Below are 18,008 nucleotides of genomic sequence, written 5' to 3' on the forward strand. Positions count from 1 at the left end.
GAATCTAATAGAGAGAAAAAATGTTGCAACTTCCATTGAATGTAACCGATTTTGGCAGTGGACTCTCACCGAAAAAAATACAGGAATGTACCATTGTCGAGGAACTGTAGAGGTAATAGGCCTATAGCATACCTCAGATAATGTGTTACAGTTTGTACGCATTACATTTGCATGTAATGTCATGATTTTTAATCCTATTAAGGTCAAATTTTGAGGGAAAAAAATGAGTTCGTTTTATTTATATATATATATATATATATATATATATATATATAGTAGAAATGGTAATCAATAAAAACTGACGGGTAGCTGAAACAATAATGTAACTTAACAGAAAGATACGGTAATAAAAAATAAAACGTATATATATATATATATATATATATATATATATATATATATATATATATATATATATATATTATTTATTTTTATCTGCTTAATTACACAAGTTTTGGTTACCGAATCGTATAAACAACCCAGTAATTTCAACGTATTATATATAATATAATTATATTATTATATATATTTGCTCTGCAATAGTAATGAGCATTATATATATAAAAATTCAATAGAAAATTGGCTTATGAATAAAAATATATTTAAGCATATTTTATAACCGGAAAAGTAAATAAATATATATAGTAAATAATATATATGTATAAGTAGTAATAAAGTAGGTAGTAATAATTAAAAAAAAAAACATATACAGATATACATATAGTAATAATATCTAGTAATTCATGCATTCAAGTGGTGTCCTTCTTGGTACAGCCATTAATACCTATGGCTCTCCATTTATCTCTCTCCCTTGATATATTAATGAATTCATTGTTGTTCATCATTTTTGATGTTGCTCAGGTGTTCAGACTGTCAACATATTTTTCTCGCTGTCATCCTCTGCTTCTTCTACCCACGATCTTTCTCGCCAAACTAATCTACTCTATTCCGTTTTTTCTGTAGACATGACTGACGAACGTCATTTGTCTTTTTCGTACTGTTCTTATGTGGTAATGAGTAGTGTATTTACATCTAGAAACAAAAATAGGTTCAAGGCTCCTAAAATTCGTACTAGAATTGTCTGCTGTGGAGAGAGTATTTGACAAAATTCAGTTGTAAAAGTTACATTCCAGGAGATTGAAGGTTCAATCCTCAGTGTGGGTGATTCAAAAATACAATCACGAATTACTTAGGACTTCTACCCAGTTACAGTTGATAGAACGAGAACATGTTACCTTCATGGATTAAATAAAGGGTTATGTTCAAAATTCCATACAGATTCCCGAGTTCAAAAAGATAGACTTGAAAAAGTTTGGAGGGCACATCGACTGAAACATTGTGAAAATAATACTCAAAATAAAAACACTAGTCTGGCTAATCCAAATGATATTAAAAAACTGTCCCTCATTGCTACTGATGGGACCGATGTGTTTACTGGTTATATAACAAAACCGTATTCTATTTAATTTAATATAATGTTGAAGAGTTATGAAGACGGGAGTGGTAATATTAAAACAACCAACCTTTTGTGTTCCAGTATTTATTTTTCTACATAGTCACCATCATTCTCAATGCACAGGTGGCTGGAGCGCGCTTTGTCATACAAGGGTCATTCCAAAAGTAAAGTATTCTTTTGTGCTTCAGAATTTATTTTTCTACATAGTCACCACCATTCTCAATGCACTTTTGCCAAAAATTCAATGACACACTTCTGAGCATTTATGGTGAAAGGAGAAAAAGTTGGTTTTAGACGTATTAAAAGTAATCAAACACATTTTTCTCAATTTTCTAGAATACTCTGGATCATTAATGTGATTACGGCTATAGTGTGTCGTATGCATAGAATGATCTTAGAATGTGATTTGGGAAATCATTGATGAAGATCAGGAATAAGGTTGTGCCCAGAATGGTTCCTTGAGACACACCAGAAATGATACTACATGCTTCAGAGTTTGCTCATCAACAACAACTTTTATAAATCTATCAAAGAGAAAGGAATTATTTTTTTTACTAGGGAGTCACTACTTATCAAGGCCCAAAGGCCACTCAAGGATAAGAGTTAAACATTCCCTGATGATCAGTAATGGTGGAATTAGATAGGATTTGATTACTTAAAAAGACAGCTCAACAAGAACTTGTTTACATTAGACTTGAAAATGGGCATGTTGTAATCAGCTATGAAACAAACTCATGATATTATGTTCCATAGATGGCCAGTTCTAGGAAAGAAACTTTGCTCATGAAATATTCATTTAGTTTTAGGCACTGATAGAGAGCAACGAAAATACTTGGTAGTGGTTGTAGCTAGATGAATGCTATTGATGGTTGAGAAGATACTTCCAGATAATCCATAGCTAAAAAGTTGTGAAGCGGACCTTTCCGCTAAACCCTATCAAAGGCCTTTGATATATCAAGAGCTATTGCTCTAGAATTGAAGCAATAGATTGACTAATCTTGCATGATATTACAGTCAGCATGTCAGATGTTGATTTTGCAAGATGAAATCCATATTGCTTGTCACTGATTGTTTTTGCTGAGGTGTTTAATAACTTGTTGATTTATTACAGATTCAAACAAGGAAGCATTGCAAGGACTTGTGACACAATAGTTTGAGTACTTGGAAAAATTCAATTGCAAAGTGATATTCCCCTTAAAAATGAAGGTTCAATCCTTAGTATAGGCGACCAAAACATACAATTGCGAATTATGTAGGGTCTCTATCCAGTCACGGCTGACAGAACAAGAGCATGCTACCCCCATGAATTTAAATAAAGGGTTACGTTTAAAATTCTGTGCAGATTTCTGAGTTTGACAGAAACAGTCCCGAATTCAATAAAATACACCTGAAGAAGGTTGGAGGTTACATCGATCAAAACATTGTGAAAGTGACACTTAAGATGAGAACAATAGTCCAAAAAATGAAAATAGTACAAAGATTCAAACAATTTAATCATGACATACAGGAGATTGATTGATCTGTACCAAGAAATTAAAACAATGCAAGGTCCTGGATATGACCTTAAACTATATCCGATGGTGACGCCCCAGCTTGCAGTCCTTAGGGAGTGTGGAGCCACCCTTTAATTGCCATTGCTCCCAGGTCCACTCTGACCCAGAGTGGTAGTACCTGTTAGGGTCCCAACTATGGGTTAAATAGAATACGACTTAAAAAACAAATACACTATATTAAAAAATCGTTCTCCAAAATCACCAGATTCGGCATTAAATAACCTGAAAAGGGTTGATATGCCGTAAAACAAAACAACCAACCAACCAAAACAATGCAATTAAATGCAGGAAATTAATTGTTTTGTTTATTGGGTAATTTTGTTAAACCAAAAATATTTTTCATTTTTGGAAATAGCCATTATTATACTAAATCAATGAACATTTGTTTTTTGATTGGTTTTTTTTTTTTTGGTTGTTTTTGTTGTCATTTTTTGGTTGGTTGTTTTTTTTGTCATTTTTTGTTTGTTTTTTTTTTTATGTTATCGTTTTTGTTATTTATTTTTTGTTCATTCCTTTGTTGTTTTCTTTATTTTGTTTTTTTTGGGGGGAGGGGATATTTTTTTTTTCTCCACAAAACAAATCGTTTTGTCATCCAATAAGTTTTCTTAATATACTCTATGTTTATTTTTTTTTATGCAGAAACTTTTCTTGTATGGAAACATAGATGATAAGTATTCAGAGAAAAACTCGGAAGTGAATCCGAGTAGTCAATCATCTAACGGCTCAAGCCAACCTCCCATGATAGTTAGTCTGGGTGATGCTGTAACTATCACTGAAGTCCGACATCTTCTTCGAGAATGGCTGACAACTTTCCCAGGTAAATTAATTTTTCTCTATTTCTTTATTTTATCAAGATAGTGTCCTGTTTTAGTACCTAGGGTGCAGTGTCCCTGGACTCAAAGATGGATAACACCTGTCATTTTTTTCAGCAATGAACTACTGCAGTTTTCTTCTTCAGCTCTTTTGGCTTTCCGTGTTGACTCGAGTAAATAATTTGTCACACCTCAGTATGGTATGTTCATATAAACTTCACTGTTCTTCAAACGGCTTGCTTTTATGCAACCCAGGATCATCTAATTTGCATATGAACTGCAAGAATTTATGTTACTCCTATGTGATCGTTGAGGATAATATCAGCTGCATATCATTTTGTTATTCCTATTCTTAAGTAACCCGACTCTACAAAATGCGCAGACATTTTTGTACTCACTACCAGTTTCATTAAAATCAACTTCAATTGGGGATTTCAAATGTTCGTTATCAACCACAATCGGCCGGACGTGACCGTCTTCATCTTCGAGGCTCTTGTCACCATTGCGAAATTTTTTTTTTTTTTACATAGGCATCAAGGGCCAAAGGCCACTCAAGGATAAGGGTTAAAGAGTGTACAGTAGAAATTGGACAATATAGTAATCATTAGTAATGAAAATTTGGTAAATTTGATAACTTATATGGAACGGCTCATCAAGAACTTATTTACTTTAGACTTGAACACAACCATATTGTAGTCAGCCGGAAAGCAGGAAAACGGAAGACAATTCCACAGGCGTGCAGTTCTAAGAAAGAAGCTTTGTTCATGGAATCTACGTTTAGGTTTAGGCACAGATAAAGAGTGGGGGGAATTATTGATAATGTTTACAGCTAGACGAGTGTTTCTTGTGAAAGTTTGGTGAGGGGGGACCATAGATTGAAGCTCAGTCGAACACTTTCCATGAAAATAACGATACATCAGAGACAAACTCGCAACATCTCTTCTGTGAGATAGAGGTTGCAAGGAGGAGAAAAGGACATCTCTTACGAGGCTACGAAGTCTATTTTGAACTCTATCAAGGCAGGACAAGTCCTTTCTAGCAGCTCCTGCCCAGATGTGGCAACAGTATTCCATCCTTGGACGTACCTGGCTCTTATATAGATAGAGAATAGCATCAGCAGTGAGATATTTACCGGATCGATAGAAAGATCCCACCATTTTTCCAGTGGCCTTGGCAACAGATTTGATGTACGTGTTCCATTTAAGATCAGGAGTAATGGTCAAGCCAAGAAGCTTGTCAAAACTTGAGGCCTCCTGAAGACGAGAGCCATTCATTTCAATTGATGCCAAATGTGGATTAGAATGTTGATGATGTAAAGAGACAAGCTTGGTTTTAGATGCATTAAAAGTAACCAGCCACTCCTTTCCCCATTGTACTACGTGCTCAAGATCAGAGGAGAGAGAATTGGAGAGAACTTGGTCGTTTACTGTCTTAGATGTGCTACCATAAATGGTAGTGTCGTCAGCATAAATGTCTACAAATGATGTAAGGATGTGATTTGGAAGATCATTAATGTAGATCAGGAAAAGAGTTGGGCCCAGGATGGACCCCTGAGGGACACCGGCATTAATACTGTGAGCTTCTGATTTTTGCCCCTCAACTACTACTCTTATGAACCTATCAGAAAGAAATGATTTAATAATTGAGAAGACTTTTCCAGCTATACCATAGCTAGCGATCTTATGAAGTAAACCTTTATGCCATACCCTATCAAAGGCTTTAGATATGTCAAGAGCAATTGCCCTAGAAAGATTGCCACCGTCGAGAGATTTGCTAATCCTATGTGATATAACTGTAAGCACATCTGCTGTAGATCTAGCAGAACGGAAACCATATTGAGTGTCACTAAGAAGGTTATTTTTGTTGAGATGGTTGATTACTTCTGTATTTAACACAGATTCTAGCAACTTACTCATGACGCACAGGAGACTTATTGGCCTGTACTGAGAGGGGGATGAGCGATCACCTGAATTCTTAAATACAGGGCATACTGATGAGATTTTCCAGGGAGATGGGAAACTATTCTCCTTAAGACAATGTTTAAACAGTTTTGTAAGTATGGGCGCTAGTTCAGGTTGAAGTTTTTTGAGTACTATAATTGGAATACCGTCAGGGCCAGTTGCTTTACTGGAATCAAGGTTTTTTGATTAGCTTGGCAACATCACGTACAGATATATGTATATCACATAGCGTGTTTTCTGATACAGGAGGAAATATTGGGGGTTGGCGGCCTTGGTCGCAAAGGGTAGAATTAGCTGCAAAGTTCTTGACAAAGAGTTTGGCTTTGTCTGATGCTGACAAAAGATTACCTCAGGTCCATTGATAATAGTTGGGAGAGAGCACACGCTTCTGTTCAGGATTCTGTTTGCTATTTGCCAAAACTGGTGGGAACCAAGCCGCTGCTCAGCTACTTTGGACTTAACAGATTGAGCATACAACTCTCTTGCGTTCCTTATTACTTTCTTACAATGGTTGCTGGCAGTCCTGAAAATGGCTTTAGTTTCCATACATCTATTACGTTTGAAGCAGTGGAAAAAGTGATTTCTGTGCGCAATGGCAGCAGCAAATTCTGGAGAGAACCATGGCTGGCTGTTAGGTTTTTGCTGAAACTTTTTAGAGGGTATGAAATGGTCAATACCTACAATTAACCATTCAGTCAGGTCTAATACTATAGAGGACACATCCTTTTTAAACATGGAATGCAGAGGTAGATCAGATATAAATGTACGGAAGCTATCCCAGTCAGCCTTAGTGTATCGATATACTGTACGATGGAGAGGTACGTCTGGGGACTTATTACATTTCATTTTTATCTTAATTGATACAACAGAGTGGTCGGAAGATCCAAGAGGCGACAGAACAGAAACTGAACATAGTTCAGGGCAAGTTCTGGGCCCAATGTCTCGGCAGCTTTTCAACCTAGTTTGAATCTTTTTTGTTTTTTATTACATTTTCACTCCAAACAAGGCACATTGCCACTTTGGTGTAGGGGGCTACTATCAGGGGCAACAACTATTGGGGTACTATGTATGGATTTGGGCAGCAAGATGTCGGTTCACGTTACACTTGAACTTCTGCACGTCAGTACAGTTGGGGAAGCAGGGACCTAAAATGGAATTCCAAAGTCTAGAGGTTCTGAGGAAGAAACTACTGGAGTAGAAAGATCTTTTACATCTCGGGATTTCTACTGTGTAGGGGTGGGATTTAGCTGCCTGTCAGGTTTATCGAGGGTGTTTACGTTGTGGGGGACACATTTTGTCTATGCTGTCGAAAAGCCTGCAAAAAAAGGAATGAAGAAATTGAGAATGATAATGAATAACACCGATGGAGCAAAAAACGCGCTTCAAAATGATATATAACATGGCTATATATATATCAATGAATTAATTCAGAAATCTATATATATAAAAGCGAAAATGTATGTATGTATGTATGTATGTTTGGATGTCTGCTAATAACTTTTGACAGATGCGACGAAAATTCACAAACTCGGTATCACATCAAAGCTCCATCCTTTGCTCGAAAAATATCGAAAAATTGGCCAAAAACGTTAACTTTTTCACCCCGAAATCGACAATTTTCGACAGTGGGGGGGGGGGGTCAACAAAAATGGTCCTCTCATATGACAATGACCGATTCTACGCATGCGTCGGATGACGTCGTGACCTGATTTACTTTAAATAGTTGAAAAACAAAACAAATTTCATGTACGTTGCGTTTGCTCAGTTGGTTAAGGCCTTGGTTCATTATCTAAACGTTTTGGGTTTGAATCATGGTGTGAGATGTTTGTTTTTTTTTCCGATTTGTTAACTTTAAATATTGAACCAGTGTTATTGAAGCCATTTTTCACGTAACGTTCGTTTTTCAGCTTTTTTTTTTTTTTACTTCGCTTATTCTTAGTGACACCCAAAAACACTCGGGTACCCACCGATTTTTTAAATTTTAATATCGAAACAGGCTTATTTAAGCCATTTTTGACGTGTTCATTTTCCTGTTTTCATCATTCGTTTACCTTACGTTAGTTTTTTTGTGTTTTTTTTTATTGTTTTGATCGCCGCGTAGCGGGGAAAACAGAAACTGGCTTCCACAACTTGACGTTGTCGCACCTGCTAATTTCGGTTTATAAACGTCAACTTAACACACTTATCAATTCATCTGTTCCCGTGGTCGAGATGGTTAGGTCGCAGGTTTTTTTTCCATTTCCTTTCCACCTCCGCATCAAACGTTCGGTGTTCAAGCCTACCTTTATACTAAAACTATTTTTTTTCTTTTACACCTCCAAACAACCGGCCAACGTTTTTTTTTAACAGGGTTGTTTTAATCTACCCCCCCCCCACCACCACCACTAACACACACCTCCAAACACCCAAGCAACGCCAGGTACCCCGCTAGTCATATATAAAAGTAACATATGTGAGAAAACGATATTGTTTTTGCGCCAACCTAATATGTTCGTGTAAATAATTGTGACCTTTGAAACTAGTTCATGAAATGAAGAGATAAATGAAAATGATTTTTCCGGTTATAATCAGCTAACATACTTCCTAACTTCCAGTGTGTCTGCTACCGGAATCGGTGACAAGGCAAATCCATTCCCTCACTTTTATTGTTCTTCAGTATTTCTATTGTGAAGCAATTTATTTAAATAAAATATAAGAAAATGACATTATTGAAAAATATACAATAAAAATTATACAGAAAAAATTTTTTGTGATCAATTTAGCTAATGTCTTTCTCTTGTGTTGCGCAGCAAAGTTTTTTTTTTTTAAGAAAACTTATTTGTTTTGGTTATTTTGTTTATCTTGTTAAATCAATGCATTTTAAGGTTATAGTCAGTTAACATACTTTCTAACTTCCGGAAGTGGTGACAAGGCAAATCAGTTCATTCACTTTTATTGTTTTTCAGTATTTCTATTGTGAATCGATTTATTTAAATAAAATATAAAAAAAGGACATTATTGAAAAATATAAAAAGATAAAAATAACACAGTCTTTATTTGCACTTTTAATAACAAAATGTAAAAAATAAGTTTTTTATTTGAAATTTTATAAGAAATATGTTTATGAAATTATAAAAATGAGTTTTTTTTTATAATTTTAAAAGTTCTTTTTTATTTGAATTTATATAATTTATATAATATATATATATATATATATATATATATATAAAATATATTTATATAATAAATATATGTTTATGAAAGCATAAAAATAAAATTATTGTGAAGCTTTGAAGAGTGAAAAAACAAAACATGTTTTAAAACTTTTAAGTACTCATGAACTTCTTGTCTCTTTGTTTATGGTTTCGTTTTTTTTTTTTTTTTCTCGTTCACATCCCCCTATTCCGAATTCATAGGTGTGGACCGGCATCGGTGGACTTTTTCTTTTCTTTTCTTTTTTTTTTCTTTTTTGACCAATGTTTTTTGTTTGTTTGTTTTTAAATTTTTTTTTTTTTTTTGTTTTTAAATTTTTAAATGCATTATTCTGTAATATTGGGACAGAATGTAATACCAGTTTGCAAACATTCCTGTCTCTTCAAAATTTCTTCTCGTTGGAAGGGATGAGTAGCGAAGAGGCTAGTAACTACGAGGGGCGTGCAATAAGTAATGCCCCTGACCCACTTTTAGTTGTCTGATGTCCCAAACTTTTCCCTCTCTCTTTGAGAAGGGATTAGTTTACTGCTAATCGCCTGAGGCGCCCTTACCAGGGAATCTCGACAGAGCTGCCCAGGCACTTTTGCAGGTCAGATTGCCCCTCCCCGAGGATGCTGACTTCTCAATTCCACTTTCCGACTTTGGTCTCTACGAGGGGCGTGCAATAAGTAATGCCTCTGACCCACTTCCAGTTGTCTGATCTAGCTGAAATTTTGCATGTGCAATGATTTATATCTCTATGGGTTATGTGGCAAATTACAGCTCTGAACTAATTGTGGTTTCTGTTTTACAGGTGTGTGAACTGAGTTAGGTGTGAAATGGAGCCTATTGAATGTTGAGCAGTGATCCTGTTTTTGTATTTGAAAGGATGCACACCACAGGAGACTTTTGATGAAATGAAAGAAACTTATGGTGATAATGCCCCATCATATGACCTTGTAAAGCGCTGGCATTGTGAATTCAAACATGGCCGGAAGTTTGTAGAAACAGCTCCCAGACCTGGTCGCCCCCCCCCCTTCTGCCATTGATGAGACATCTGTCCATCAAGTTGAGGCTGCTATTTTGGAAGATCGGCGCATTACTATTCGCCAAATAGCCCAAGATGTCAAGATTAGTACAGGGTCTATGGAAACTATCATTCATGACCATTTGCACATGCATAAGGTGTCTGCCAGATGGATTCCCAGGTTGCTCACACCATTCCAGAAGTGAGAACGTGTCGAGTGCTCGAGGATGAATTTGGAGATGTGCCAAGAAGATGAGTCAAAGTTTTTCAAAAGACTGATTACACAGGATGAAATCTGGATCCATGACTATAATCCAGAGACCAAAGCCCAGTCAATGCAGTGAAAGCACTTGGACTCACCACCTCCAAAGAAGACAAGGGTGCAGCCCTCCGCTGGCAAGATCATGCTCACAGTCTTCTGGGACCAGGACGGAGTAGTGATGACAGATTTCCTGGCAAAGGGTACCACAATTACAGGAGCCTATTATGCTTCACTTTTGAGGAAATTAAAGGAAGCTATCGAAATCAAGAAATGGGGCAAGATCAGCAAAGGTACCCTCCTCCTGTAGGACAACGCTCCGGTGCACAACTCACATGTCACCAGATCAGAAGCATGGCCGTATGGTTAGGAAATCCTCCCCCATCCTCCCTACTCTCCTGACCTTGCACCCTCTGACTTTCACCTCTTCTAGCCATGAACTTGTTTTTGAAAGGAAAGCATTTCCCGGATGATGCAGCCTTGATTTCTGAAGTCACGCCGTGATTAGAGGACCAACCTGGGGTGTTCTACAAAAACGGTCTCCAGAGCTGCATCAAACGATGGGAGAAATGCATAACTCTGGGTGGTTCCTATGTAGAGAAAGACTAATAACTGTGCAAAGTTTCGTTGCTCTACTGCTATGGGAAGTGGGTCAGGGACATTACTTATTGCACGCTTCTCGTACCAACTGATAATGCTGGTCTTTTGAAAGTAAGACAGGAAAAGTAATAGCTCAAGTAAAATTCATAGTGTGTTGAAAATTAAAACAACATAAAAAATTAAGTTTTTAAATATTAACTTGTGTGTAGTTAAAAAAATGAAGTGCATATAAATAATTCAATATAAAATATTCACTTTATTTACCTGGTGTTACCTGGGATGAAGGCAAGTTATTTAGGTATTGTTTTCTGTATATCTCTATCTCTGCTATTATATAAAAGTTACCGTGTGTGTGTGTGTGTGTGAGCAGAACACCACTTGAATGCATGAATTACTTTGGCCTTTTGGTCAAGATCAAAGTGTAGTATCTGTTCTTCAGATGCTACACTTCCATTTCTTGTTCTCTTTCGGCGGAGGAGCAGTCCTTCAAGACTGAGACAATTTTTTATTTTTGTACCTTTTCTCCACGTTAAAAAACGACCTTAGTGTCTAACTCTGTCCCGTGGGGAGGCACAGTAAATAGGTACTAGATATTATTACTATATGGATATCTGTATATGTTTTTTTTTTTATTACTACCTACTTTATTGCTATTTATACATATATATTATTTACTAGCAGGGTGGAGGCCCCGACTTTTCTGGTTATATAACAGTCACTTTGTGTGTGTGTGTGTGTGTGTGTGTGTGTGTGAGTTGCTTTCTCATAGGTTCCGAAACGACTGAGCCTATCCTTTACAAATTTCACACAAAGGAAATTTATATGTCTGGCAGTGTTCTTAGATATGTTTTGTACAGAAATTCATACAATAAGTATAGAAAATCGAAAAAAAATCAATCTTTCTTCTCTTATTTTAATTTTTTTTTTTTTTTTTTTTTTTTTTTTTTTGCATTTTAACCCCAAACAAGGCACAGTGTCATTTTGATGTATGGGCTACTATCTGGGACATAATTGCTGGCACACTATGTAGGGAGTTTAGCAGCAAGATGACTGTTTACATTACACTTCTGTCTGTCAGTACAGTTGGGGAAACAGGAACCCGGAAGTGAATTCCAAAGTCTAGCAGCTCTGAGGAAAAAACTATTAGAGTAGAAGGCTTTCTGGCATTTGTGGATCTCTACTGTAGGGGTGGAAATTTGTTGCTTATTGGGTTTGTCAGGAGAATTTACGTTGAGGGGGTACAAGGGCTTGTAGTTCATCAGAGCATCTACCATTAAAATACTTGTACAACAGGCAGAAGGATGCGACATTTCATCGATAGGACAGAGGTTGAAGCTACGCTAACAGTTCAGGACCAATTAGGTTTGCGACTCTCTTTTGAACTCTGTCCAGGTGTGTAGCAGATGCGCCAGCTCAAAGGTGACAAAAATACTCGATACATGGTCGAATGATGGCCTTGTAGAGGTACAGGTTACTTTCAGGTATAAGTAACTTTCTGGTATAGCAGAGAGAACCCACCTTTCTTGCAGCAGCTGCGGCAATGCCCTCGATGTATCTGTTCCAGCTCATGTTCCCTGTGAACATTAAGCCAAGGATTTTGAATAAAGTACTTTCAGGTAATGTATCTTTAACCATGGCTGTCACTGGTAGAGAAGGTTTCTTGTAATTATTAAAGGAAAGAAGCTTAGTCTTGCAGCATTGAATGTGACCATCTATTTTTGTCCTCATTCCACTACAGACTGGAGGTCTTCCTCTACGGTTTTCACCATTGCTTTATATATGTGTTCAGTCGTTTTCCCCTCATACTTGTTATAGAGCATGGTGTTATCAACAAATATGCCCATCTCAGAGACAGTTTTATCAGGGAGGTCATTTACAAATATCAGGAATAATAAAGGTCCAAGGGTCGACCCCTGAGGTACACCCACATTTAAATCATATTGTTTTGATGTACAACCATTGAAGTAACCTGGAGTCTTCTCTTATTTAAAAACGATGATAAAGAAGAATTTTTACAGGGGAATATTTTACGTTACACCAGTATAACCTTGGCCGGTGTAACACAAAATATTTCCCTGTAAAAATTCTTTTTTATCTATAAGGAAAAAGATTGCTTTTAAGATCATCAAGCCTAAATTATCAGCTGACGTCATATTGTAAACAACCACAGACGAAATTTGACATTATTATTATTTTTTTTTATTTTTTTTTTTTTTTGCGAATTAGTCCACCGGACAAATTATTCCTCATAATATATAATATTCAATAGAGTATTGATTCTATAATAATACATACGCAATCTGCATAAATTAAAATATCATCTTTAAGCGTATTGTATGACCGGGAAATGCTGGACGTCCAGCTAGTTTTAACATAAGACGCACAACTTTCATTATATTTTTTACTTTAAAATAAGTTTCATATCAATATAAATTATTTCACAGTAAAATAATTAAATCAAAAAAGAAATCGTTTTTCTTACTGCAAATTATTTAATCAGTCCGTTTTGATTAAAAAAGAAAAAAAAAAAGTCAACCCACACCTACAAATTCGGAATAGGGGCATGTGAGCGAGAAAAAATGAGACTATAAACAGGGAGACCAAAAGTTCATGAGTACCAACTTTTATTGAACAAAGATAGAATTATATCTGATAAGTCATTTAATGGAGATGTTTTTACAGTTGTTGCATTAATTTAGTAAGGTTACCCAATGTTACCTGAGTTAGAGTATATTAAGGAGTAATGAATAAGGGCAGTAGCCTTTAATATTCTTTGTCTAAATTAATTAATTTTTGATTTTACTTACAATTTCCTTTACTCTCTATCTGTACCTAAAACTAAACAAAAATACCATGAGCAGAGTTTCTTTCAGCAAAATGCCCGTCTGTGGAACACAATACTGTGGGGCTGCTTCCCAGCTAACATAGTCGTTTTCAAAATTAATGTAAATAAGTTCTTGTTGAGCCATTCTCTTATATAATTAAACTCTACTCAAATTCTACCATAACTAATTACGGTGTTGTCTCTCCATCTACCTGCCACTAATTATCCTTGGATTTTTTTGATTTTTTTTTTTACCTGGTAGTCACCACTTATCAAGACCCGGAAGCCACTCGAGGATAAGGGTTATTGCGTGTACAGTAATCAATGGTATAGTATCGTAGTAATCGTTAGTATTAGAGATTTCTTAAGTGTCTTACTTAAGGGGGTGGTTCATCAGGAATTTGTTTATGTTGGACTTGAAGACATCCAAGTTGTAGTCAGGTGGGAAACAGGCAAATGGAAGAGTGCTCCACAGCCGTGCACTTCTAAGAAAATAGCTTTGTTCATGGAATCTACGTTTCGGTTTTGGCACAGATAAAGAGTGGGAAAAAAACAATAAAACGAAGACAGGCTCGCAACGTCTCTTCTGTGGGAGAGAGGCTGCAGGGAAGAGAAAGGGCATCCCCCACTAAGCCACAAAATCTATTTTGTACTCTATCAAGGCAGGATAGGCTGTTTTTAGCAGCTCCTGTCCAGATATGGCAGCAGTATTCCATCTTTGGACGTACTTGGCTTTTATATAGATAGAGAATTGCATCAGCAGTGAGATATCTTCTGGAGTTGTAGAATGATCCTACCATTTTTCCAGCAACCTTGGCAACTGAATTGATGTATGTGTTCCATTTCAGGTCAGGAGTAAAGGTCAAGCCCAGAAGCTTATCAAAACATGGAGCCTCCCCTGGATGAGAGCGATCCATTTCAATTGATGCCAGATGGGGGATCAGAGCGTTGATGATGTAAAGATAGGAGCTTGGTTTTAGATGCATTAAAAGTAACCAGCCACCTCTTCCCCCACTGTACCGTGCACTCAAGATCAGAGGAGTGAGAATCAGAGAGAACTTTGTCATTTACGGCCTTAGATGTGTTGCCATAGATGGTCATGTCATCAGCATAGATGTCAACGAATGATTTAAGTATGTGTTTTGGGAGATCATTGATTTAGATCAGGAAGAGAGTTGGGCCCAGGATGGACCCCTGAAGGACTCCAGCATTAATACTGTGGGCCTCTGATTTCTACTCATCAACCACTACTCTTATGAGCCTATCAGAAAGAAATGATTTAATGATTGAGAAAATATTTCCAGTTATACCGTAGCTGGAAATCTTGTGAAGTAGGCCCTTATGCCATACCTTATCGAAGGCCTTTGATATGTCAAGAGCAATTGCCCTAAAAAGGAAGCCTTTGTCAAGAGATTCACTAATCATATGAGATATAACCGTTAGCACATCTGCTGTAGATCTGGCAGAACGGAAACCATATTGCATGTCACTAAGAAGGTTATTTCTGCTGAGGGGTTATTTCTGCTGAGGAAATTCTGGATCTTGATAAATGGTGTCCCTCTCTTCTAATAAAAAAAAAAAAATGGCTGCCCATATCTCACGTAAATCAACTAATTGTTTTTTGTTAATCTTTTTTCAGAACCGACTGTTGATGATGAGCTGTTTTTGATTGATTATTTGAAAGCTCTTGTCATAGACAAAAATCTGGAACAGGTTGATTTGGTGTTAAAGTTTCTCTACAGGTAAATATTTTTACAGGCTGTCTTTTATATATATATATATATATATATATATATATATATATATATATATATAAGAGGGTTTTTTGTTCTGTTTTTTTTAGAGGTGACAAACTTTAAATTAAAATAAATCACAGAAAATATTTTTATGATACAAATATGCAGTTTATTCCAAAGATTAATTTTTGGCATTTATAATTTAATACAATTTGGAGCATATGGTATTTTCCAAGTGGTCTATTGTGTCTGGTTTATCAGCATACACATGAGACTTTACATATCTCAATAGAAAATAATCTAATGAGGTTGAATCGCATGAGGAAGGTGGCCAGTTGACAGGGTAGCATGTGCCAGGGAGCAGCATTTTGAGAGGGTGAAAATAGATAAAATAAATAAAAGCTAACAAAAAATCTGAAATTTTATGGCAAAATGAGTCTTTAAGGTTGTAAAAAATAATCGGAACTTTTGGAGGTACCGGTATCAGAAAAATGTGTCCCTATTTTCCGATTCCAAAATTGATTCTTTTAAATTTTTAACCTAATTTTTCATTATTGGTACTAATGATAAATATTTATTGTTTTTAAATTATCACTAAAACTAAAAAAAATAATAACACAAAAATACAATTTAAATATATTTTACTTGTAAAACAAAAATCTTTTTTTAATATACATAAATTCTCTTAGCAACCTTTCAAAGAAAGCAGTTGATTTACATGTTCCGAAAAATGTTGAAAAATTAAACAAAGCATTTTTCTCAAGAAAAATACGATTTGTAATTAAATTTCAATTTGGGCAAAATATTTTTGGGATGAGCCAGTTTCAGAGAAATATTTTCAATGAAAAAGGTTTTCAGGTTCATAATCAAATGCGAGACGATGAGATATGATGAATACATGCAAAATAACAAGTTCATAAGACATTCACAAAAGAGATATTTTATATATGTCTAAAAATGGAAGATTACAGCAATAGAAAAAAACAGATGTTTGTGAATACTTTTAGAGCCCTTGTAAAACAAGGGGAATTTATTAGCTGAGATATTGAAGAAATCAGAGTCGATAATTAATGGTTGTGCATTACACAAGTCTGAAAATCGTAATCAAAACTTCTACACTCAACTATACAAATTATAATTCATTAAAAGTTATAAAAAAAGTTAATGTTCATTTGTTTCCAAAGTTCAATGAAAATGGTTGTGAATATTTCAGTGAATAAGTTAATTTTAAATGAGCAGACGACAATGGAGGAGTTACTGAGTTGTGTGTCTGTGTGTTCATTAATGTTTGCGTGTGAATGTTGCATGAGTTAATACATTGCAATGAAATGGAAAAATTACTTTTTAGATTTTAATCAAGTAATAAAATAATGAAAATCTTAAAATAAACTTGAAATTATGAATGCGCTTTCAGATTTTTGTTTGCCAGAACTAATTATTTTCCCTTTGTACTGTTTAAAGAAATGTCTATTTCTGCAAAACTAACTTTTCATAAGAATTTATCTAAAATTGACTTCTATTTGTTTTAATATTGACTGTTTTCTTACTTTCAGGAATATCTGTCGTCTGAAAGCCGAAAATTGGTTTGCAAGTCTCCAGAACATTGTTGACCAAGTCCAGAAAGCAGTCATGTCGCAGTATAAGAGCAAATTAAAACTCGGGTTCAGTCTGCCCATCACTTAACCCCCATATATCGCAGTTTCCTTAAATTTTATAAATTAAATGCTCACACTAATTTGCACAATTATCAAAACCATCCGTTAATTTTATTTTAGGCAATTTTGAAAATGATGTCCAATTTCAGAAACAAAAATTTGTTCATTAAGTTCATGCGGAACACATTCATTGAACTTTTTTATCTTACCAATTTGCTGCAGTCACTCAGACACTATTGAAATAATGACATCAATTGCTTTAGACATTTCTCGATATTTATCGAGAATAAGGACTGAGCTATCGCCAGAATTTACCGGGCAGTTTATGTAAAATGCTGAAAGATGCTGAAACGTTGAGCCAATGAAGTCGCAGCAGCCAACGTCATTTAAGAAAACATTTATATGCTATTTTTGGTTTATTATAAAAAAAAAATATCTTGATTTTAACAAAAATTAAAACAAAAGAAAAAAGTCATAAAAACATAATTTTTTGTTTGCTATCAATCGTTTCTTATTCAAACATATTTATATTATCAATGTTTTTGTTATTTGAATTTTGATTTTCTTAAAGTTTCAGAAAAGTTGTCCATCATTGTATTTCATTTTTTGAAACAACAAAAAAAATATATTTTCATTTTTTTAAATAATTTTTCATTGAATTATTACCTTCATAGTAACAGAAATAATTTTTTTTTTTTTTTTTTTTTGACTGAAAAAATTGGCCAGCATTTGTGCAAATTAACAAAATCACAAATTTGTTTAGAACCTTCTGGTGTTTTACGTAAACTACCTGGAAAATTGTGACAATAGCACAGTCCTTACTCTTCATAAGTACTTTTCATAAATACTCATTCCTTAGCACTTTTGATGTGCATTTTGCTCAATTTTAGATTTCAAACTTTCATTTTTAAGAGTGACTGTCTCTACCTTCATCTTTTTCATTTTTTTTATCTT

General features: G+C 35.1%; 1 protein-coding gene across 1 annotated transcript in view; it reads left to right on the forward strand.

Moving 5' to 3' along the window:
* LOC145261229 (translesion synthesis protein REV1-like) overlaps positions 1–17,540 on the forward strand; it is a 113,413-nt gene extending 95,873 nt beyond the window's left edge. The window contains exons 18-20 of the mRNA XM_080119598.1: positions 3,649–3,826; positions 15,303–15,405; positions 16,953–17,540. Coding sequence (XP_079975724.1) covers positions 3,649–3,826; positions 15,303–15,405; positions 16,953–17,082 — 411 coding nt within the window. The 3' untranslated portion in view covers positions 17,083–17,540. The remainder of the gene's footprint in view (positions 1–3,648; positions 3,827–15,302; positions 15,406–16,952) is intronic.
* Positions 17,541–18,008: the final 468 nt, after the last annotated feature.

This window comes from Euprymna scolopes, chromosome 37 (assembly GCF_053919585.1).
Source record: "Euprymna scolopes isolate OS-2025 chromosome 37, ASM5391958v1, whole genome shotgun sequence".
Classification (NCBI taxonomy): Eukaryota; Metazoa; Mollusca; class Cephalopoda; order Sepiida; family Sepiolidae; genus Euprymna; species Euprymna scolopes.